The sequence below is a fragment of the Mirounga leonina genome, unplaced genomic scaffold (genome assembly GCF_011800145.1).
Source record: "Mirounga leonina isolate KUSES-001 unplaced genomic scaffold, KU_Mleo_1.0 Mir_115, whole genome shotgun sequence".
NCBI lineage: Eukaryota > Metazoa > Chordata > Mammalia > Carnivora > Phocidae > Mirounga > Mirounga leonina.
The window spans coordinates 27,371,325-27,389,620 of NW_023270268.1; the positions used below are offsets into that span (position 1 = coordinate 27,371,325).

Genomic DNA, 18,296 nt, shown 5'->3' on the forward strand with positions numbered 1-18,296 from the left:
CCTAGACACTCTACATGACAACCCCTCACCAAAGTGGCCAAATGTTCCCATCAAGTGAACCAGCTACTACAATGTTAAAAAGGATAACAAAAGAGCAAAGCCTACTTGGAAACTTTGTTCAGAAACCCTGTGACTTCTACAGAGTATTAAGAAAATATTGAGCTTTCAAATTTTATGATTTCACGTCCTCTGAGACTGCAGACCTCTTACCCAGTTCTCTTTTTTAAAGCATGAATCCTTTGTATAATACTTAGAAAGTAAATGTGTAACATTTTTTCTCCCTTCTATTCGGAATAAAGCCTGGGGAAATTTAATGTTCCTGGATTCAGCCTGTGGATTTGAGATAAGGATTCAAGGAGAGAAGGCTTTTAACTCAGAACAGAATCTATTTGCAGCTATTGTTCAATTAACGTAAAGTATCTGGTTACTGGGCATGTTGCATAATGCATGACAGCGTAAACCAAACCTCTTAAGTGCTGACACTGAACTCCTTGATAATAGTGAAGAGTGAAGTAAATTGTTCCTTTTTTTATAAGTCCCCTAAAACAAAGCTTCTCAAGACTGAATGAATCAACACTTTTGAGCTGAGTCACAGCCAAGGGATGTCCCTGTGTGTGTGCTCATGCTGATAAAAAAAATCTAGAAGGAAACAGAAAAAAAAAAAAAAACAACCCCACATGTCATGTCCTCTTTAAGAGCCAGAAAAGCTGTCAGAAGAATTAAGATTAAACCTCACGAGAGTCTGTGGGTGTGGAAAGTCACCAGCTAGCTAATATTAACACAGCTTGCAACAGAACGCCGTTGCTAGAAATAGGACAATCGCATCACTACCACTAAGCAATTTGCATTCTGTGGACCAGACCCTAAATTCCTCCTGGCTCCCAATGCCCTTTGGGCAGTGTATTTCCGGACGCTCTTAGATGGTCGGCGCTCGAACTTGGCTGTCTGGTTTCACCAGGAACCCTACCCAAAAGAGGAAGCAGCAAGAACATTTGCTTTGTTTGCAGGAAAGTGATCAAGCTACAAGCAAATCTTTAGGCATCTGAGGAACTGTGAAGCTTTGAGACTTCATATGGTTGCTGACAGGGTGGGGCAGACGAGAACCTTCTTACTTTCCTCACCATGGATAATCTGTTGCCTCAGTCTAGATTCTCTTACTTCAAAAAATATCCTCTCCATGCAATTAGGAAATACCTCTCGATCCTGAGAAACCAAAAAGCTGAAGAACAGGTATCATTTTGTTTATATTATCTTTAAGGATAACTAGTGTTTGCTTTTGGGTGTTGCTTTTATGTGACTGAATGATTTAGTGTTTGCTGGTTTACATGTTTATAGGCACAGGTCGGCTCCTGCTTGCGGCTATTCGGATTTAGCAATCACAAAAGCAAGCAGGCTTGTGAAGATTTATTTGAGCTTGGAACATTTGGATCCTGACATTAAGCTCAAGTTCTATAATAAAACCATGCGCTTTTCCTTTTTCTGAATAGCTAGACCAAACTACTCTATCAGAGTTAAATTGTAGACTCCTTGACAGCTTTTTAGGGCAGGAAATACAAATTTTAAACTATTAATATCTTGACAAATAAAAGTATTAGATCCTAGAAATACACTTGTCTTCTTGTGTGTATTTGTGGCTATATTAATATCACCAGGATTTGCAAAACAAGAAACATTGTGTAGACTGTAAATATGATAGCCTCAAACAGATCACTAACAAGCTATGATGATCATTCAGAAGTAATTAGTCAACTTTTTTAGTGGAGGGCAGGGTATGGGGCACTGCAGTTTTCAGCCTTTTTAGCCAATCAAAAGTTAGGGTTTCTAGTAGTAGACTCTAGCATGTGGGAGTATAAACATAAACAAAAAATGGTTAAAATGTCTGATCACTTCTTGTTTAAAATCATGCTTTCGTTTTATTGTTTTGAGATGTATTTCATTCTAGCCCTTACAATCTATGAGAAGACATTTCTAAAAACAGCATTTCTGAATTGTACCAAATTAGAAGAAGAAATGGCAGTATGCGATCTATTTAAATCTGGTGGCTCATTTCGGAAAAAGTATGACCATGGTAAAGGACAAATGTATATCCACATGGAAGAATCATAAATTGCTTGTACATCCTGCTTATAACTAGAACTGCAAAACTGCATGGGAGATATTAGTAGTGTTCTGTATTTGAATGAGATGACCTACTTTAATAAAACACTTCCAGGAAGTGAAAGCAAAGCTCAGCAGACAGAAAATCCTCTAATGACAGGTTTCCCAAAAAGTCAATGCTTAATTTGGAAGATGAAAATCATTATTACTGTTCCAGAGGAAAGCGCTTTTATGCCGTGCTCTAATGATTTTACAAGAGCTGGAAATTCAGATTGTGCTTACTAAGGGGGTTGGGCTGGTCCAGTTTATCTCTTACTTAGGCAAGGTGTCCTGATTATCAGAGAAATCTTTTGGTTTCCCCCTGTCAGCAGGTGCTTGCTTTTGAAGTGGAAAGCCAGAGACCTGGGTGGTGGTCCTCTGAGTCGTGGTCTACCACACTCATTAAGTCTGCATCACAGGCTTCTTCGGGCCTCATTATAATAGGGGTTGGAGGGGTGTGGGCAGTGGGGAGTGGGGAGTGGCTGAAAGGATGGGCTGGAACCATGGAATGTGGATTAAGTTATTTCCCCCCCCACACACACCTCTTCTCAGTGGTTTTCAGAGCTGTGTCTATAGTGCTTGTGCGGTTTATTTATTTTGTTTGTTTAAAAAATGTTACAGGGGCACCTGGGTGGCTCAGATGGTTAAGCGTCTGCCTTCAGCTCAGGTCATGATCCCAGGGTCCTGGGATCGAGCCCCACATCGGGCTCCTGGCTCAGCGAGGAGCTTGCTTCTCCCTCTCCCTCTGCCTCTCTCCCCTGCTCATGCTTTCTCTCTCTCTCTCTGTATCTCTGTGTCTCAAATGAATAAATAAAATCTTTAAAAAAAAAATGTTACAAAATGCATTCAGAAGAACATTAGAATACAACATGGATCCTCCGACTTGGACTGGGTGGGTGGTCTCCCCTCCCCAGTTTATAGCCATTTAGGATGACCCGGCAATCATGACCATTGTGCGGTTTTTTAACTTTCTATACAAATTAATGGAGAAATAAAGAAAAATAACACATTCAGTTCTTTTCTGAAACCAATTAACAGCTCTGCAGACAGACTGTCTCACAGAATTAGAGAAATTAGGTCAGAGTCAGTCATGGCTAACCTTGGAAAGCTTGTTGGAAAGTTATAAAGAAGGTTAATAATGTCTATAATTTTAGGACCTGCATATCTGTTGTCTCTGATGCTTACAGTCCTGTAATATGGACTCTTAGTATAAAGGTGAGGAAAGTAAGACAAAGACCTCAAGAGCCCTTGCCCAAGGCCACCCACCTAGAAAGTATTGAAGGGAGATTGGAATTCCTGTCTGCCTGGCTTTAAACTTGACCTATTTGAGGGAGCCTGGCTGGCTCAGTTGGTGGAGTTTGCAACTCTTGATCTCAGGATCATGAGTTCTAACCCCACATTGGTAGAGTTTACTTAAAAGGGGAAAAGAAAAAAGCTTGACCCATTTTACCATGCTTGATCTCTGAATGATCTATACTAACACTGTGATAGCAACATAGCAAACTGCTAATCTTTCTCCTAGAAAGTATTTCTAACACTTCAGATGTTCACATGCCACTGTCATAATTCTTACCATGAGTTTATGGTGTGATTAACTTCTTAATATTTTTCTATATTTGCATATAAATCGCTTGCTTTTTTTTTTTTTTTTTTTACTTTTTTGCTCTTTTTATTATGCACTACATTAATACATTGCATAACCTTCTAGAAGGGGTAGGTGAGCATAATGGAGTTATTTTTCACCAATCAGGAAAATGCTTCCTTAGTGGATATTCTCCAAACCCTTTGACACATAGTAACAAACCCCAGAGACATGCCTCTTTCCATCCAATTCCACTGATATGAATAATGGGCAAGGCTTTTTTCTTCACCCCTGTTAGTGGACCTGGGGATGTGCGCAGTGGCTATGCCCGGAATGAGCAAGCCCACAGCCATGACGCCGGTCCCCAGATAGAATCTCGAACCACATTGCAAAGCAGTTGCCAAGCAAATCACTTACTTCTTAAACTTAAGTTTGTTTAGAAAGAAAAATTTATATAACTACTATAAATGGAAAACCACTGTCATTTACCGTAAACAGAAGAGAAACATAAATATAGGGGCACCTGGGTGGCTCAGTCGTTAAGCATCTGCCTTCGGCTCAGGTCATGATCCCAGGGTCCTGGGATCGAGCCCCACATAGGGCTCCTTGCTCGGCGGGGAGCCTGCTTCTCCCTCTCCCTCTCCCCCTGCTTGTGTTCCCTCTCTCGCTGTCTCTCTCTCTGTGTCAAATAAATAAATAAAATCTTTAAAAAAAGAACATAAATATAATAAAAACAAAATAATATTAAATTCTAGCTAGACACTGTTACCTGGGGAACCTCTGAGCCTGAAACCTACTCTGTTAAGAAGGAAGATTAGCATCCTAATAGCCAACTGAGACATTTCTCCTGGGCAGAGATGGAAGGGAATTAAAAGATAGCCAACTTCATCAATTCCAAGGAATTCGTTATTTAACGTAGTGTCTACATGCTACCTAAAATCTCCTCTGATTCCATCTAGCACCATTGGGTCCCCCACCCATGTCGTGTTCACCCACTTGGAAAATACTACCCGAGGCACACTATCTGTTTCTTCTCCTCCCTATAACCTGACTGTCCTCCCTATAACCTAGAATTCTGTCCTTTACTTATAACTTGCCCACCTGGAGATCACCTACACATCCCTCAAGACTTAGGTTAAATAGGCTCTGTAAAAAATCTTTTTCCAGCTTTGCTAGGAAGAGTGAAGCTCAGCTCTTCCTTTTCCAAGATAGTCTGTGTCTAATACAGCCCCTTACTATATAATATGTAGTAAGCCATTTGCTTACATGTGTATGTGCACCCAGACATGTGACACGGAGTGGTATCTTGTTCTTTGTTCTCTCAGAACCCCCCGGAGCCTGGTGCAAGCGGGTGTAGCAGTGACTCCTAACAAAGATTGCCTCTGGGGCGCACCTCCTTGCCTGGCCCTACTCATGCCTCGACTGGGCCTGGAAGGCCCCCGTATATCCCAGTCAGGGCCATTGTTACACTTGCCTTGTCCACAAACGCTTCTCCTCAGGATTCTCCCCCCTTGCACTTGGTGTCACGCCAACGTGAAGGTTTGACCTAAGGGCTGGTTTGTTTGGGAGTTTTCATCATTATTCCTACCGTGCTATGCCAATCAGTGGGTAGACAGGTTATTTATCAAACTGAGAACAAAGATCTGATCCTTTGCATTCCTAGACTCTATTATAGCGGCTATTTCACAAAGCCTAAGTAGAATATTAAGGTCATTAATTAGATGCAGGTGTGGAAGTTTGGGAACATTAGACAATGAAACCTTTCTGAACAGCATTATTCAAATGGTGGCGTGGTGGTGGTGGTGGTGGTCAGGGGGACACAGCTTGAGCCTCAGAGAGCTCTCAGATGAGTTTCGGCAGCTGCACTGACACATTCATGAGGCTATACTGTTGCAGTTCTCTTCTTTGGGTCTAATGCGAATAGCCAGGGTCTGGCTTAGAGGTAGATGTCTGAGCTTGTGGGAAGAGTGAGGCTTGCAGGCAATATTCTCTTGAGTACTGGAGCCCCAGCAGCCTGCTCTGTGACTCAGGTGACCGAGCGGGACACTGAGTGAGGAGGGGAGAATCTGCTCCACTTGAGGGCAGACTGTAGCCTTGGCTTCGTCCCAATGAGGCCTACAGAGAATCGAGGGCCCTATGAACCCTGAGGGAATGCTGCTCTTTTCTTTCTTTTTTTTTTTTTTTTTTTAAAGATTTTATTGATTTATTTGAGAGAAAGAGAGCACACACGAGCAGGGTGGAAGGGGCAGAGGGACAGGGAGCAGCAGGCTCCCCGCCGAGCAGGGAGCCCGACATGGGGCTCGATCCCAGGATCCTGGGATCATGACCTGAGCAGATGTTTAACTGGCTGAGCCACCCAGGCGCCCCAGGGAATGCTGCTCTTAGGGGTTAGCGCCACTGGTACAGATACTCTTCATGGAAGCCAGCACCAAATGATAAGAGAAGACAGTTTGTGAGCTTATATGGGACAGTCTACTCTCTCTCCATTGGTGAGCTCCTCCATTTCTACGGCTTTGAACACCACCTATTGCTGCCAACTCCCAAATATCTATCCCCAGTGCACTCCCGCCTTGTATATACAGTGGCCTATTTCACATCTCCATCTGAATGTCTTGTGCCTGTTGCAGACTGAAGGAGAGAACTCACAAGCTCTGTCCTCAAACCTGCTACTCCCCAGGTCCATCAATCAGCACCAAAGCTCAAACCAGAAACATGGGAGTCACCTTGGTACCTCCCCCTCTCTCCCTCACCTCCCCTTTGCAATCTCTTAACAAGACTAGTCAATTCTACTTCTAAAATAGTGACTGAGGGGCACCTGGGTGGCTCAGATGGTTAAGCATCTGCCTTCGGCTCAGGTCATGATCCCGGGGTCCTGGGATTGAGTCCCGCATCGGACTCCTTGCTTAGCAGGGAGCCTGCTTCTCCCTCTCCTTCTACTGCTCCCCCTGCTTGTGCTCTCTTGCTCTGTCTGTCAGATAAATAAATAAAATCATAAAAAATAAAATAAAATAGTCACTGAATCTTCCATCTTCACCTACTAACCCTGCTGTGTCATCCTCTCTTGCTTGGACCATTGCAACAGCACCTGAATTTGGGTCTCTGCACTCACTCTCGTTACCTGACAATCCAAGTTCCTCATAGCAGTCAGAATGTTCTTCTTTAAGTGAAAACCTTTTTTTTTTTTTTTTAAGATTTTATTTATTTGATAGAGAGACAGCGAGAGAGGGAACACAAGCAGGGGGAGTGGGAGAGGGAGAAGCAGGCTTCCAGCCGAGCAGGGAGCCCAATGCGGGGCTCGATCCCAGGACCCTGGGATCATGACCTGAGCTGAAGGTAGATGCATAACGACTGAGCCACCCAGGCGCCCCTTTAAGTGAAAATCTTGTTCACCGCGGTGCAGGGAACATGATTATTCTCGCTTGCTATTTTAGTCCCAGTGCCAAAAATAAATAAGGCGCATAGTAGGTGATACATTTATAGAACTGAATGAGTGAATGTGGAGGTTGGGGAAGTCAAGGGCCGAGATGCTGTGATGCAGGGGAGGGCAAGGCATGGTGAAAATGGGATTATTTTTAGTAAACAGAGGCTGGCGAGATCTAGGGAAAACGGTGCAATTTGTTTTATGAATGTGGAACTAGAGGTTAAGAGATTTGGCCAAGTTCACACAGCTCATTTGGATCAGTGCTGGGATCTGAAGAGAAACCAGAGTATTGGGGTTGGATTTTGCCTGTTTGACTCCAAGTTCAGTGCTCTTTCCAGGGTGTATTGTGAGTCTTAGCAGAGATGTAGAAGGGGGCAATATGACTACCAAACAAAGAGAAAAGGATTCTCTAGGCTGGGTCTAGAGGGCAGGTAATGCCTGAAGGTCAACTCGTCAATAAGAAATAAACCTCCCTCATGAAAGACTAAGACAGAGAAGAGTCTACTGGTTTGAGCTCTTGTCTCTCAATTTATCCTGTCCTTCAGTAGGCTCATGGACTTGAATCTCTTCTTTGTGTTCTATAGATGAGGCGTCAGAAAACACAGGATGGTTAATTCATGGACAAGAATTGGGGATGATCTGTGCTGATGGTGCTTTGCTCTGTTGGACAGAAAGACTTCTTTCTGAACAAGAAATATCATCTATGAGCTGACCTGACATGTCTTGCTTATTTAACAGTAATTCTGCTTAAAATAAGGAGAGTGGCCTTTGGGGCCAGGGACATGTATACAATATATACATGTACTATATATATATATGCACATATACACACACATATATATTGGAATTTGACCCTTGAATTGGTATAATATCATCTTCCAACAAAATTAATCCACCTAATTTTTTTTACTATCTTTCTATATTCTTATTATCTGAAAATGTAATCATATTATTATGAATGTCCTTATATAAATATGGACAAAAAATGTTGGCCTGGATGGGACTGAATGCAGAGCTTAATAGAGCTCTGCTTGGTCATTTTGTCTAATGGAATTCCTTAATTCCTTCAGTTATTAAGCAATTTTTCTCATATATATTGTGTGTGGAACACATTTACAAGGGATAAAAATATAAAAATGAACTAGGCGGCCCCTCTGTGATGCTTATAGTCTCAATGAGTAGAAAGAGCTGTACTCAAATGTTTATAAAATGAGCCAAAAACTACACACTGCAGTCACAGCAGGTGTATTTGGCTCAAGACCTGCTCTGATGAATCTGCTTAAAATGAGGAGAGTGGTCTCTGAGGACAAGGGGGCATGTACAGTAGCTATATTTTAATTAAGGATTAGAACCAAAATATTATTGGAGGTTGTTCTAAAGTTTCTTTTCAATGGCTTAAGAAAAGGTTTCAAACAGGGTCACTGGATTTTTATTTCTTGCTGGGTTACTTAATGAATGCTAACCTCAAAGTTGGGTTGTTAAATAAATATTTGGATTTAATTTGAACATTAGAAACTTTGCTCTTCACTTTGGCTCTTATACCTGCTCTGAATAACAATATAAAAATTAAGGACTCCCTTCACACCCCCCAATAAATCCATGTGGAGATTTGAAACGTTACATAAGGGTTTCGAGTGGTTGATGCAGGCTCTAGGTGAAATGATATAAATTTCACTACAGCTTGGTTTAAGAAATGTTAAGAGGCTTTAGCTCCTTAAAGTGAGTTGGTTATATCTTGAGCGTAAACCAAAGTTATCCATTTTTTAAAGCCTCTTTAAAAAAGTCATGAGATACTATTGATCGTGCAAATGACCATCTCAGGGGGAAATTAAAGGCATTTGGCCCATGTCCTTGTGCTTGGGTAGGAAAAAATCTTTTCTCCTCCAGAACCAAGAGGAAAAGATTATCTGGTAGAATGTAAGATAGCGGGCAGAGATCCCACCATACTCCTGTGCAGAAATTCGTGTGATTATATATAGGTAACACTGGCAGTTAAATTGATATAATAATATGAAGCTGAACCTTAATATTTCTGACTATTAAATGTGACATTAAAAGTTGAATCATTTTATCGTGGTAATCGTAACAGTCATCTCTATCTGAAGGGAGAAATTACAAAGAAAAAAAGGAGGTATTTACCCAAAAAAGCCTCCAGGGGTTTTCTCCATGTCTTCATCCATTCAGGCTGCTACAATAAAATATCATAGATTGGGGGGCGCCTGGGTGGCTCAGTCGGTTAAGCGTCTGCCCTCGGCTCAGGTCATGATCCCAGGGTCCTGGGATCGAGCCCCGCATTGGGCTCCCTGCTCAGCGGGAAGTCTGCTTCTCCCTCTCCCTCCCCCTCTCCCTCTATGCTCTCTGTCTCTTCCTCAAATAAACAATCAAATAAATAAATAAATCTTTAAAAAAAAAATCATAGACTGGGTGGCTTATAAACCATGGAAATTTTTTTCTCACATTTCTGGAGGCTGAAAGTCTGAGACCAAGGGGCTGGCAGTTTCCATGTCTGGTGAAAGCCTTCTTCCTGGTTGCAGACTGCCGACCTCTCAGGTGTAACCCCACATGGCAGAAGGAGATGAAGGAACTAACTCTTCAGGGTCTCATTTTTAAGAGCATGAATCCCATTCATGAGGGCTCCATCCTCATGACCTAATCACCTCCCAAAGGCCCCCTCTTAATACCATCACATTGGGGGGATAGGAATTCAACATACGAATTTGGGGTGGGGGAGACACAAACATTCAGTCTGCAGCATTGCATAACCTCCAAGATGCCTGAGAATTGTAATTGAGAGCCTGGCTTTCTGGTCATCAGCACCCACTCTCCTGTTCTTCCCCTCTCCCAAACTTGTCTTCTCTGTCTGAGAAAATGGCACCATCACCATCCATCTATTACTCAGGCAGAGACCTAGGAGTCATCTTTGGCATTTTCTGCTCGCTCAGTCAATATCTAGTTTATTGCCAAGTCCTTTCAGTTCTATCCCTAAACATCCTTCCAATCCATCTGTTGTCTTCTCTCTCACCACCATAGCCCAGAGGCCGTCATCACGTCTTGTCTGAAATGCTGTAACAGCCTTTTTACTGGTCTTCCTCTGTCCCTCATTGTCCTAAGCAGTTCTTCCCACTATAGCCAGAGAGGTCTTCTGGAGAACACAAACCTGACAGGAAATTCCCTAGCCTCATGCTTACATTCTTTCATTGGCTTCTTTCTACTCACTTGTAGGATCAAGACAAAGTTGCCCAACATGGAGGGTCTTATGTGGTCTGGCCCGGATCCTCTCTCCTGATGCATGCTTATCTTGCCTCCCTTTCTCTCTGCACCCCAGCTACAGTGCCCTTCTTCCACTTCTCCCTGTTCCCTTGCCACTTCCCAGCCAGGGCCTTTGTTCCAGGTGTCCCCTCACCATCCTCCCTTAGTTAGTATCTACTCTTCCTTCAGATCTTAATTCAGTCTTAAGTCCCTTAGGGCAGTCTTTCCCGCCTTTCCCACCTTGGCCCTGTGGGTCTGTTTGTGGGGCTGTTTGATTCCCAGTATGTCCTGGATGACTAGCAAAGTGCCTGTGAGATGTAAGGCACTATGAATATAAGTGTGAAACTGGTTCGTGGGATGGGTGGCATAGTCAATAGTGCAGAAGGGATTAGGAGGATGATAAATGCTATCCTGAAACAGAAGTGCTTGAAAGAATCCTGGATGTTAGCTTTTGAGAGGAAGAAATTTAAGACATGGTTGTTTTTTGTATGTATTTGTTTCTTGTGTATTTCACAAGATCTATAGGGCTAATTTGTAGAGAAAAATGGAGGTGCATTTGAGATGTTCCAGAGGAAATAACCATAACTAATGGGAAAAAATTCAGGGAAAGTTTGTGATACAATCATAAGGATGAACTTTCTAAAAATGAGAGGTAGAGGAATGGGCTACCTTTTGCAGAGGGCAGGGTATCTCCTTGGGGGATGTTGTAGTGACAGTTTCTCCATCATGAAAGAGAGGATTAGATGACTTATCAGACCCCTTCCAGCCACAAAATTCAGTGCAGTGAGCAACAGAAAGGTGGACAATTCGGATACATAGGGAAACAAAGAGAGGGTACAGGTATATCAGTTAGAATTCATTTGTTTTACTTGGTTAGCGCTAAATACTCCTCAATCTGAGTATGTTTCTCCGGAATCTAAGGCCGAAGAAGACAGAATCAAATGTCGTTGGAGATTCAGGTAGCATGTAACCCTTTATCAAGGAAAGGAACTATAACTACATCCAGAAAAACACCTCTGGTGAAAAGCTTATGCATCAGTGACTAGATTTTCTGAGCCTGAGTGACCACAGAACTACTCATACCCATAGTATTATAGGTTTTAAAAGCCCCTCCAGCATAAGGATAAATAACTAAGTATACTTTGTAGTCATTGATGAAGAGGGGCAATGAGAAATTTCAGATTATTTTGTTGCATTTTAACCACTGTTTTGTTTTTTCCTTTTCCTTAATATCAAGCCCCTTTGTCTTCCATTCCCTTTTCCTGCATTTAATGCTGACAAGTTCATGCTTATTATCGCCCCTTCTGAAGGTGTTCCATCCTTCTTGTCCATATTATCATTGGTCATCTATCACTTTTATAAAGTGTTAGGCATGTCTTGGAGATATCTGGACTCTGAGTTGACTTTTGCGCTATTTTTAGTCCTGTTATCTGCTCCTAAACTTTCCTAATCTACTGTACAGATGCCTTTGAAACACAGGAGCCAGTAAATGGATAAACACCAAAACATTTGTCTTAGAAATAAGCACATTAACTCAAATGTAAGTCCACCCTTTTTTGTGGACTACAATGCAGCTTTTTACGCACATTCCTAAACTTGCTATCCTATTCTACCTCTCAGTTTGTCTGCAACATTTTATTTGCTAACTGTTGTTCAGAATGGAAGATGACGTATTTTCTCACCTCATATGACAATTCCATGCTTTAACAGAAAAAGAAATGAACTTCCCACGTATGTTGTACTGTTCATAATTTGCTGTGAAGAGAGCAGAAAAAATGTTGGAATTAGTTCTTTCCTGTGCATCCTAAAGGCAGCAAATCAGTAAGACTATTTGAAGAGTACAACTTGGATTATGCATTCAAGAATAAGGAATTTTACAATTTTATTAAATGCCTGATATGTGCCAGGAACTTGGCAAGTTTTCTTACATACATTGTCATTAAATCTTCATAGTAACTTAACAAAATTGGTGGTATTATCCCCTAACTTTAGGGATGAGAGAACTGAGGTGTAAAGAAGTGAGTGGACTTGGAACATACTCATAAGTGATGTCAGTAAGATTTTAGCTCCAGGTTTGCTGGACTGTCTGACTCCAAATCCTGATTCACTACCTCATAGTGAGATACTTCCCACTGATAGGTCCTTTACTCCCCTTCTTCCCCTCGCTCTTCCCTTTCTTCCTTCTTTCCTTGATATTAGATGTTATTTCATTTATTTGAGGATGGAGGGGTTAAAAATAAAACCATTGTAACTAGTCTTCAGGGAACATACCTTAAATCCTCTTAGGTAGAGATTCGTGTTTTTGAGCAGTATTAAAAAACAAAATTCAACTGAGTACATTTTAAGGACTTTATTGGCTTTATTCATTGATTCATGAATTGGGCAGCATCCCATCTAGCTGATAAAAGCTCTGCAGAGTAGGGGCGCCTGGGTGGCTCAGTCATTAAGTGTCTGCCTTTGGCTCAGGTCATAGTCCCAGGGTCCTGGGATCGAGCCCCGCATCAGGCTCCCTGCTCAGTGGGAAGCCTGCTTCTCCCTCTCCCACTTCCCCTGCTTGTGTTCCCTCTCTCACTGTCTCTCTCTCTGTCAAAAAAAAAAAAAAAAAAAAGCTCTGCGGAGCTGTACAAAATGAAAGACTTTTACAGGCAGATGGAAGAGGGACAGGAACTTAGGCTAGTAAAAAGTAGATCGGTTGTGGCAAGGTCATCTCCTTTAGGGGATGGCAGAGGTCTATCAGGCAGATTACCTCACTAGTGCTGACCAGTTAATTCCAGATTGACTGATTTAAGATTCCATTCCGGGGAGATGCTAAAACTGTAATTAAGATGGGTATTAAGTCTCAGTTTGATGACATGGACTTAGCATAAGTGATTCCATTTGGGTGCTGTTGTCCCTTTCTGAACGAGTCCCCCCTTTTGACAAGACTTTCAACCTAACTGAGAGATGTGATCCAAATTCAAGGTATTGGTGCCTATCTTAGCTACTTTTCTGAAGTTCTTGCAATTTTTGCTGATCTTCTGTGTGGTATTTACAGCTTGTGGTGTCCTTCTGCTGAATTTCTGTGGTATTCACAGGGCATGACTTCAGGTTCACGTTTTTTAAGTTGGTAATTCTCTTTGTTCCTTTTCTGATGTTCAAGTCTTCAGGAGATCATTTGCTTGTTGGCTAGTGGTTGGGATCAGGCATTAAAGGCTTTTGAGAGAAGACAGCATACCAGGAAGGCTACTATGATTTCTATAAGCAGGAGAATTCTCAAGGTCTGCAATGCACTTTGGAGCCATATTCCCCCAAGACTCAAACCAATCAAAATCACATACGTTGAAGAAAGACCACATTGAAGGAGTCACTTTCTTGAGCCAAGTGGCTTATTCAGTGATCTAACGTAACTGAGTTTCAACTTCCCCAGAAGTATTAATCTGAGTGCACCCGGTGGTGTTTGCCACGAACAGCTCCTCACTCAGCTAAAAGATAATCAAAGGCTATTCTATTATCAAGAACAACCTTGGTCAGAAAGTCTAAGGATTTTTGTTGGACAGCTATTGCATTAGCAACAGATTCTGCAATATCGCCAAGAGTTAAGGAGAGGTTCCTGATCATAGCCTCATTTGCACTTACTCCTAGCTGGGGGAACAGTGATCTACCAAAGGAAGCTGATTTTGAATCATGAATACTTCCTGATAATTTCCATTTGAGTTTGTGGCTTGCGACTGGAAAAGTGACAGCCATGGAGGCTAGTAAAACTTAGGGGTCTGTAGGCCACACAGGCAATTTTATCCTGGTTACCCTTTTCTTTGTACAAAGCCTAGATGCAAGGTTCCCAGGTTTGGGATTGTTAACCAGAGACAGGGAAATGGACCCTGAGGGTTAGAGAGTCTGATATGATAGAAAGGGGGTTGAGTTTGTTTCAGAGAAACTGAGGCATTGGAAATTAGGGAGAAGTTTGTGATGGGCAAAACTACAGGGTCACCAACATCATGACACATCCAATAGTCATTTGTAGCTTGGATTAACCCCCTTTGCAATGGCCTGAGATATGTGAACAATGGCATTATCTTTCCAGGCCAGAGCAAAAGGTGGACAAAAGAATCACAAAGACCTTTGTGGTGTAAGAATTAGGAAAAGGATGGTCAGAGAGGGAAGGAGGAATGGAAAGAAATGTTCTTGATCCTCTTGATCCCGTATCTTGTAAGGAAGCAGGCTACCTTGATGTCAGCTACTTCTCTTCCTGGTCATTTTTTATTTTGAAGTCTCCAGCTAGACTGCCATTCCTAGAATCTGAAGAGGACCTTTTTAATTGGGAGATGTGGTCCCAAAGTTCAAGTCCCTGAAGTTTAACTGACGAAAGGGTAGTAAGGAAGACCTGGTATAGCCCCTTCCAAGGAGATTCAAGGATAGTCTTTGTTCTTAATAATTCCAATTCAGAAAAATGGGAGAAAATTTAAAAAGTCAGTTTGGAGAGTCATAGCTTGATATTTGAGGAACCTAAAAGAATTCAGGATCCAGTCCAGTTTGTAGGTGTATAATAAAACTGTAAAGACAATTAACGGAATTAGAATCTTATACCTAGAGAGGTGCAAATAATTTTTCTCTCTGCCATTACCCCCAATTTTTTAAAAGATTATTTATTTATTTATTTATTTATTTATTTATTTATTTATTTGACAGAGAGAAAGAGAGAGAACACTCATAAGCAGGGGGAGCAGCAGAGGGAGAGAGAGAAGCAGGCTCCCGCTAAGTAGGGAGCCTGATGCAGGGCTGGTGGGATCATGGTGGGATCCCAGGGCTCCTGGGATCATGACCTGAGCCGAAGGCAGATGCCCCACTGACTGAGCCACCCAGGCACCCCACCCCCATTTAAAGAAGAAAGATTTATTTATTCATTTGAGAGAGAGAGAGCATGGGAGGGAGGGACAGAAGAAGAGGGAGAGGGAGAATCTCAAGCAGACTCCCCACTGAGCACAGAGTCTGATGTGGAGCTCGATCCCACAACCCTAAGATCATGACCTGAGCCAAAATCAAGAGTTGAATGCTCAACCAACTGAGCCACCCAGGCACCCCAGAAATCACCCCCAGTTTTTACAAAAATGATCATAGTAAGGCTAATTTGTTTGTGTTAAACTTGGCCTGATTATTTACATAAATGCAACAGGAATAGCAATTGACCATTTAAGCTCTTTTTAAGCCTCTTCTGTTGGAATTTTTTTTTTTTTTAAGATTTTATTTATTTATTTGAGACAGAGAGAATGAGAGAGAGAGAGCACATGAGAGGGGGGAGGGTCAGAGGCAGAAGCAGGCTCTCTGCCGAGCAGGGAGCCCGATGCGGGACTTGATTCCGGGACTCCAGGATCATGACCTGAGCCGAAGGCAGTCGCTTAACCAACTGAGCCACCCAGGCGCCCTCTGTTGGAATTTTACATAAGGAATTATTAATCTCTTAAAACCTCTTGAGGCCAAGAAGCCAAACCACAGACTTGCCATCAGATTTTACTGGCAATATCTGTAGTTGGGGTGAATTCCTCTCTTCTCAAGGTTCCCAAAAATATTCTCAGGTTCCTGGGCCTGCTGGGAAGTGACCTTCCCTACTCATCTAGTTAAGTTGCCAGGAACCCTGTAAGCAAGGTACCAGGTCAGTTTTTCCAAGGGGCTTTATTGGCTCCATAAAATCAACCTTAGGTCTTTAAAGCTGTCTGGTCATATCTGAGTCTATGCCTGTCTCTCTCAAATATGACACTCCAGTCAAAGCCTTGGCAATATAACCAGTGTTTCCAATGGTGTCCTGTTACAAGGAAAACAGATTCTTACTGAACTTATGCAAATAACTAACTGTATTGCCATGAAAAGAATACTCAAAAGTTTCTGAATTCTGGAGGGATTGGGTAGGGAAGAAAAGTAAATGTTTTATCTTTGTTTACCAAGTTATACCTTCCCAAATTGCTGTAAGTCATAGATCACTTAAGAGAAAAGATTTTTTAAATCTGGGGAGGGGCACCTGGGTGGCTCAGTCGGTTAAGCGTCTGCCTTCAGCTCAGGTCATGATCCCAGGGTCCTGGGATCGAGCCCCACATCGGGCTCCTTGCTCAGTGGGGAGCCTGCTTCTCCCTCTCCCTCTGCCTGCTGCTCCCGCTGCTTGTGCTGTCAACTAAATAAATAAAATATTTAAAAAAATAAATAAATCTGGGGAAAAACAAAACAAAACAAAACATTAAGGAACCAGCATTGTTACAGAGAAAAAGTCACAAAAAATTATGTTCATTCAGTCTTGTGTAGTTAATAGTTGTTCTCCTTGAATCCTGTTTTTCTGTTAATTCTGCAAATTCTTACCCAGTTCACTCTTATGATCTTAAAGTTATTAAAAATCTGTGATTGATAAAGTCCTTTCCATGAATGTTCTTGAAGATGAAGCACTATTGCAAAAGTCTCAGAGTAAAACAGTAACTGTAAATGACAAAAGACTTTAAAATGGCTATGGTTAAAGACCTTATGACATATCATTATAATACAATTGACAAAGAAATTTGGTTATTTCTGTGACATACAACATTTTAATATAACAACTAGAATTATGACTGATAACATTATACCATGACATATCAGATTTCTAGGAATTTCATATAATTTCTAGATACACCTGTAAAAATATAGTTAAGAAGATTTGGCATCACTTCTCATTTGATAATGTTTCCCATGTAATTTAACAAATCAAATAAACCTAATTATTTTAACATCTTTCTTTTAACACTCTCCTTTTTACAAGGAGAGTGAAAAAGTCATTTGCAAATTTCCAGGGACCCTTTGCAAAATCCCAAAGTTACTTCCAGCTCAAAAGACTTCATTTAGAATTTGATTTTGGGGAAGTTTGTAAAAAAAATACCAAAAGGTTTAAAAACACTTGGTCGAATAGGACCATAAGTCACTGTGAAACAATACTTAGTTATCCATTTACTCATACCGCTAATTAAAGATTTTATAGGCGGGGCTCCTGGGTGGCTCAGTCATTGGGCGTCTGCCTTCGGCTTGGGTCCTGATCCCAGGGTCCTGGGATCGAGCCCCACATCGGGCTCCCTGCTCTGTGGAAAGCCTGCTTCTCCCTCTTCCACTCCCCTGCTTGTGTTCCCTCTCTCGCTGTGTGTCTCTCTCTGTCAAATAAATAAAATCTTAAAAAATAAATAAAATATAAAATCATTTATAACCCCAACAGAAACATTTTATAAAAAAAAATAAATAAAGATTTTATAGGCAAGTACAGAAAGTTAAATTGTTGTAAACAAAACAAAACCTTAGCTCTTTTTTTTTTTAAGATTTTATTTATTTACTTGACAGAGCGACAACAAGAGAGGGACACAAGCAGGGGTAGTGGGAGAAGGAGAAACAGGTCTCCCGCTGAACAGGGAGCCCGATGTGGGGCTCAATCCCAGGACCCTGGGATCATGACCTGAGCTGAAGGCAGACACTTAATGACTGAGCCACCCAGGCGCCCCAAAACCTTAGCTCTTTTACTAGAGAAGACTCACTTTTCTTAAGTAATCAAAGACCTGGTAAAGACAATAAGAAACACAGGAAACTATTTGGATAAAACACAGAATCTTTGTTTTCCCAGGTAGATTACTTAAAAAGTAAAGAAAAACCTTTCACAATCTCTTATATCAAGAGCAGACCAATAGTCCAGGGAAACCTTATCCTTTACCAGATGATCGAAAATTAAGTTTTATTTAAGCATAAGTACATTATTGAAATCAAAACTTATTTTAAGAAAAAAATTAAAAGACCATTCAATTTTAGCCAAGTTGACTATACAAGGTAAAACTCTCTCTCTTTTCTATTCTGAAACAACCAGGGCAAATTATTTATTTATTTATTTTTCATGAACAAAAACACAAATCTATACTGCATCATTTCTCTTAGCAAAAA

General features: G+C 41.4%; 1 protein-coding gene, 1 long non-coding RNA gene and 1 pseudogene across 6 annotated transcripts in view; 1 reads left to right on the top strand and 2 right to left on the bottom strand.

The window, feature by feature from the left end:
- The window catches only part of LOC118003598, a 57,660-nt gene that overhangs the window by 20,300 nt on the left and 19,064 nt on the right, over positions 1-18,296 (bottom strand). Inside the window, exons 2-3 of one of the 2 annotated variants that reach the window (XR_004677356.1) lie at positions 12,071-12,143; positions 11,022-11,147 (exon numbers count right to left, since the gene is read on the bottom strand). This is a non-coding gene — a long non-coding RNA (uncharacterized LOC118003598). Of the gene's footprint in view, positions 1-11,021; positions 11,148-12,070; positions 12,144-18,296 lie in introns of those variants that run through there. The other variant, XR_004677362.1, reaches the window with a different exon arrangement.
- The window catches only part of ATP2C1 (ATPase secretory pathway Ca2+ transporting 1), a 168,471-nt gene continuing 150,964 nt past the window's right edge, over positions 790-18,296 (top strand). For all 4 annotated transcript variants that reach the window (XR_004677352.1, XR_004677353.1, XM_034994570.1 and 1 more), the window contains exon 1: positions 790-1,230. Coding sequence is in view for 2 of the 4 variants with exons in the window: in XM_034994570.1 (XP_034850461.1) it covers positions 1,123-1,230 (108 nt within the window). In the remaining 2 variants the exon portion in view is untranslated. The remainder of the gene's footprint in view (positions 1,231-18,296) is intronic.
- Positions 3,441-4,105, bottom strand: LOC118003593 (annotated as a pseudogene).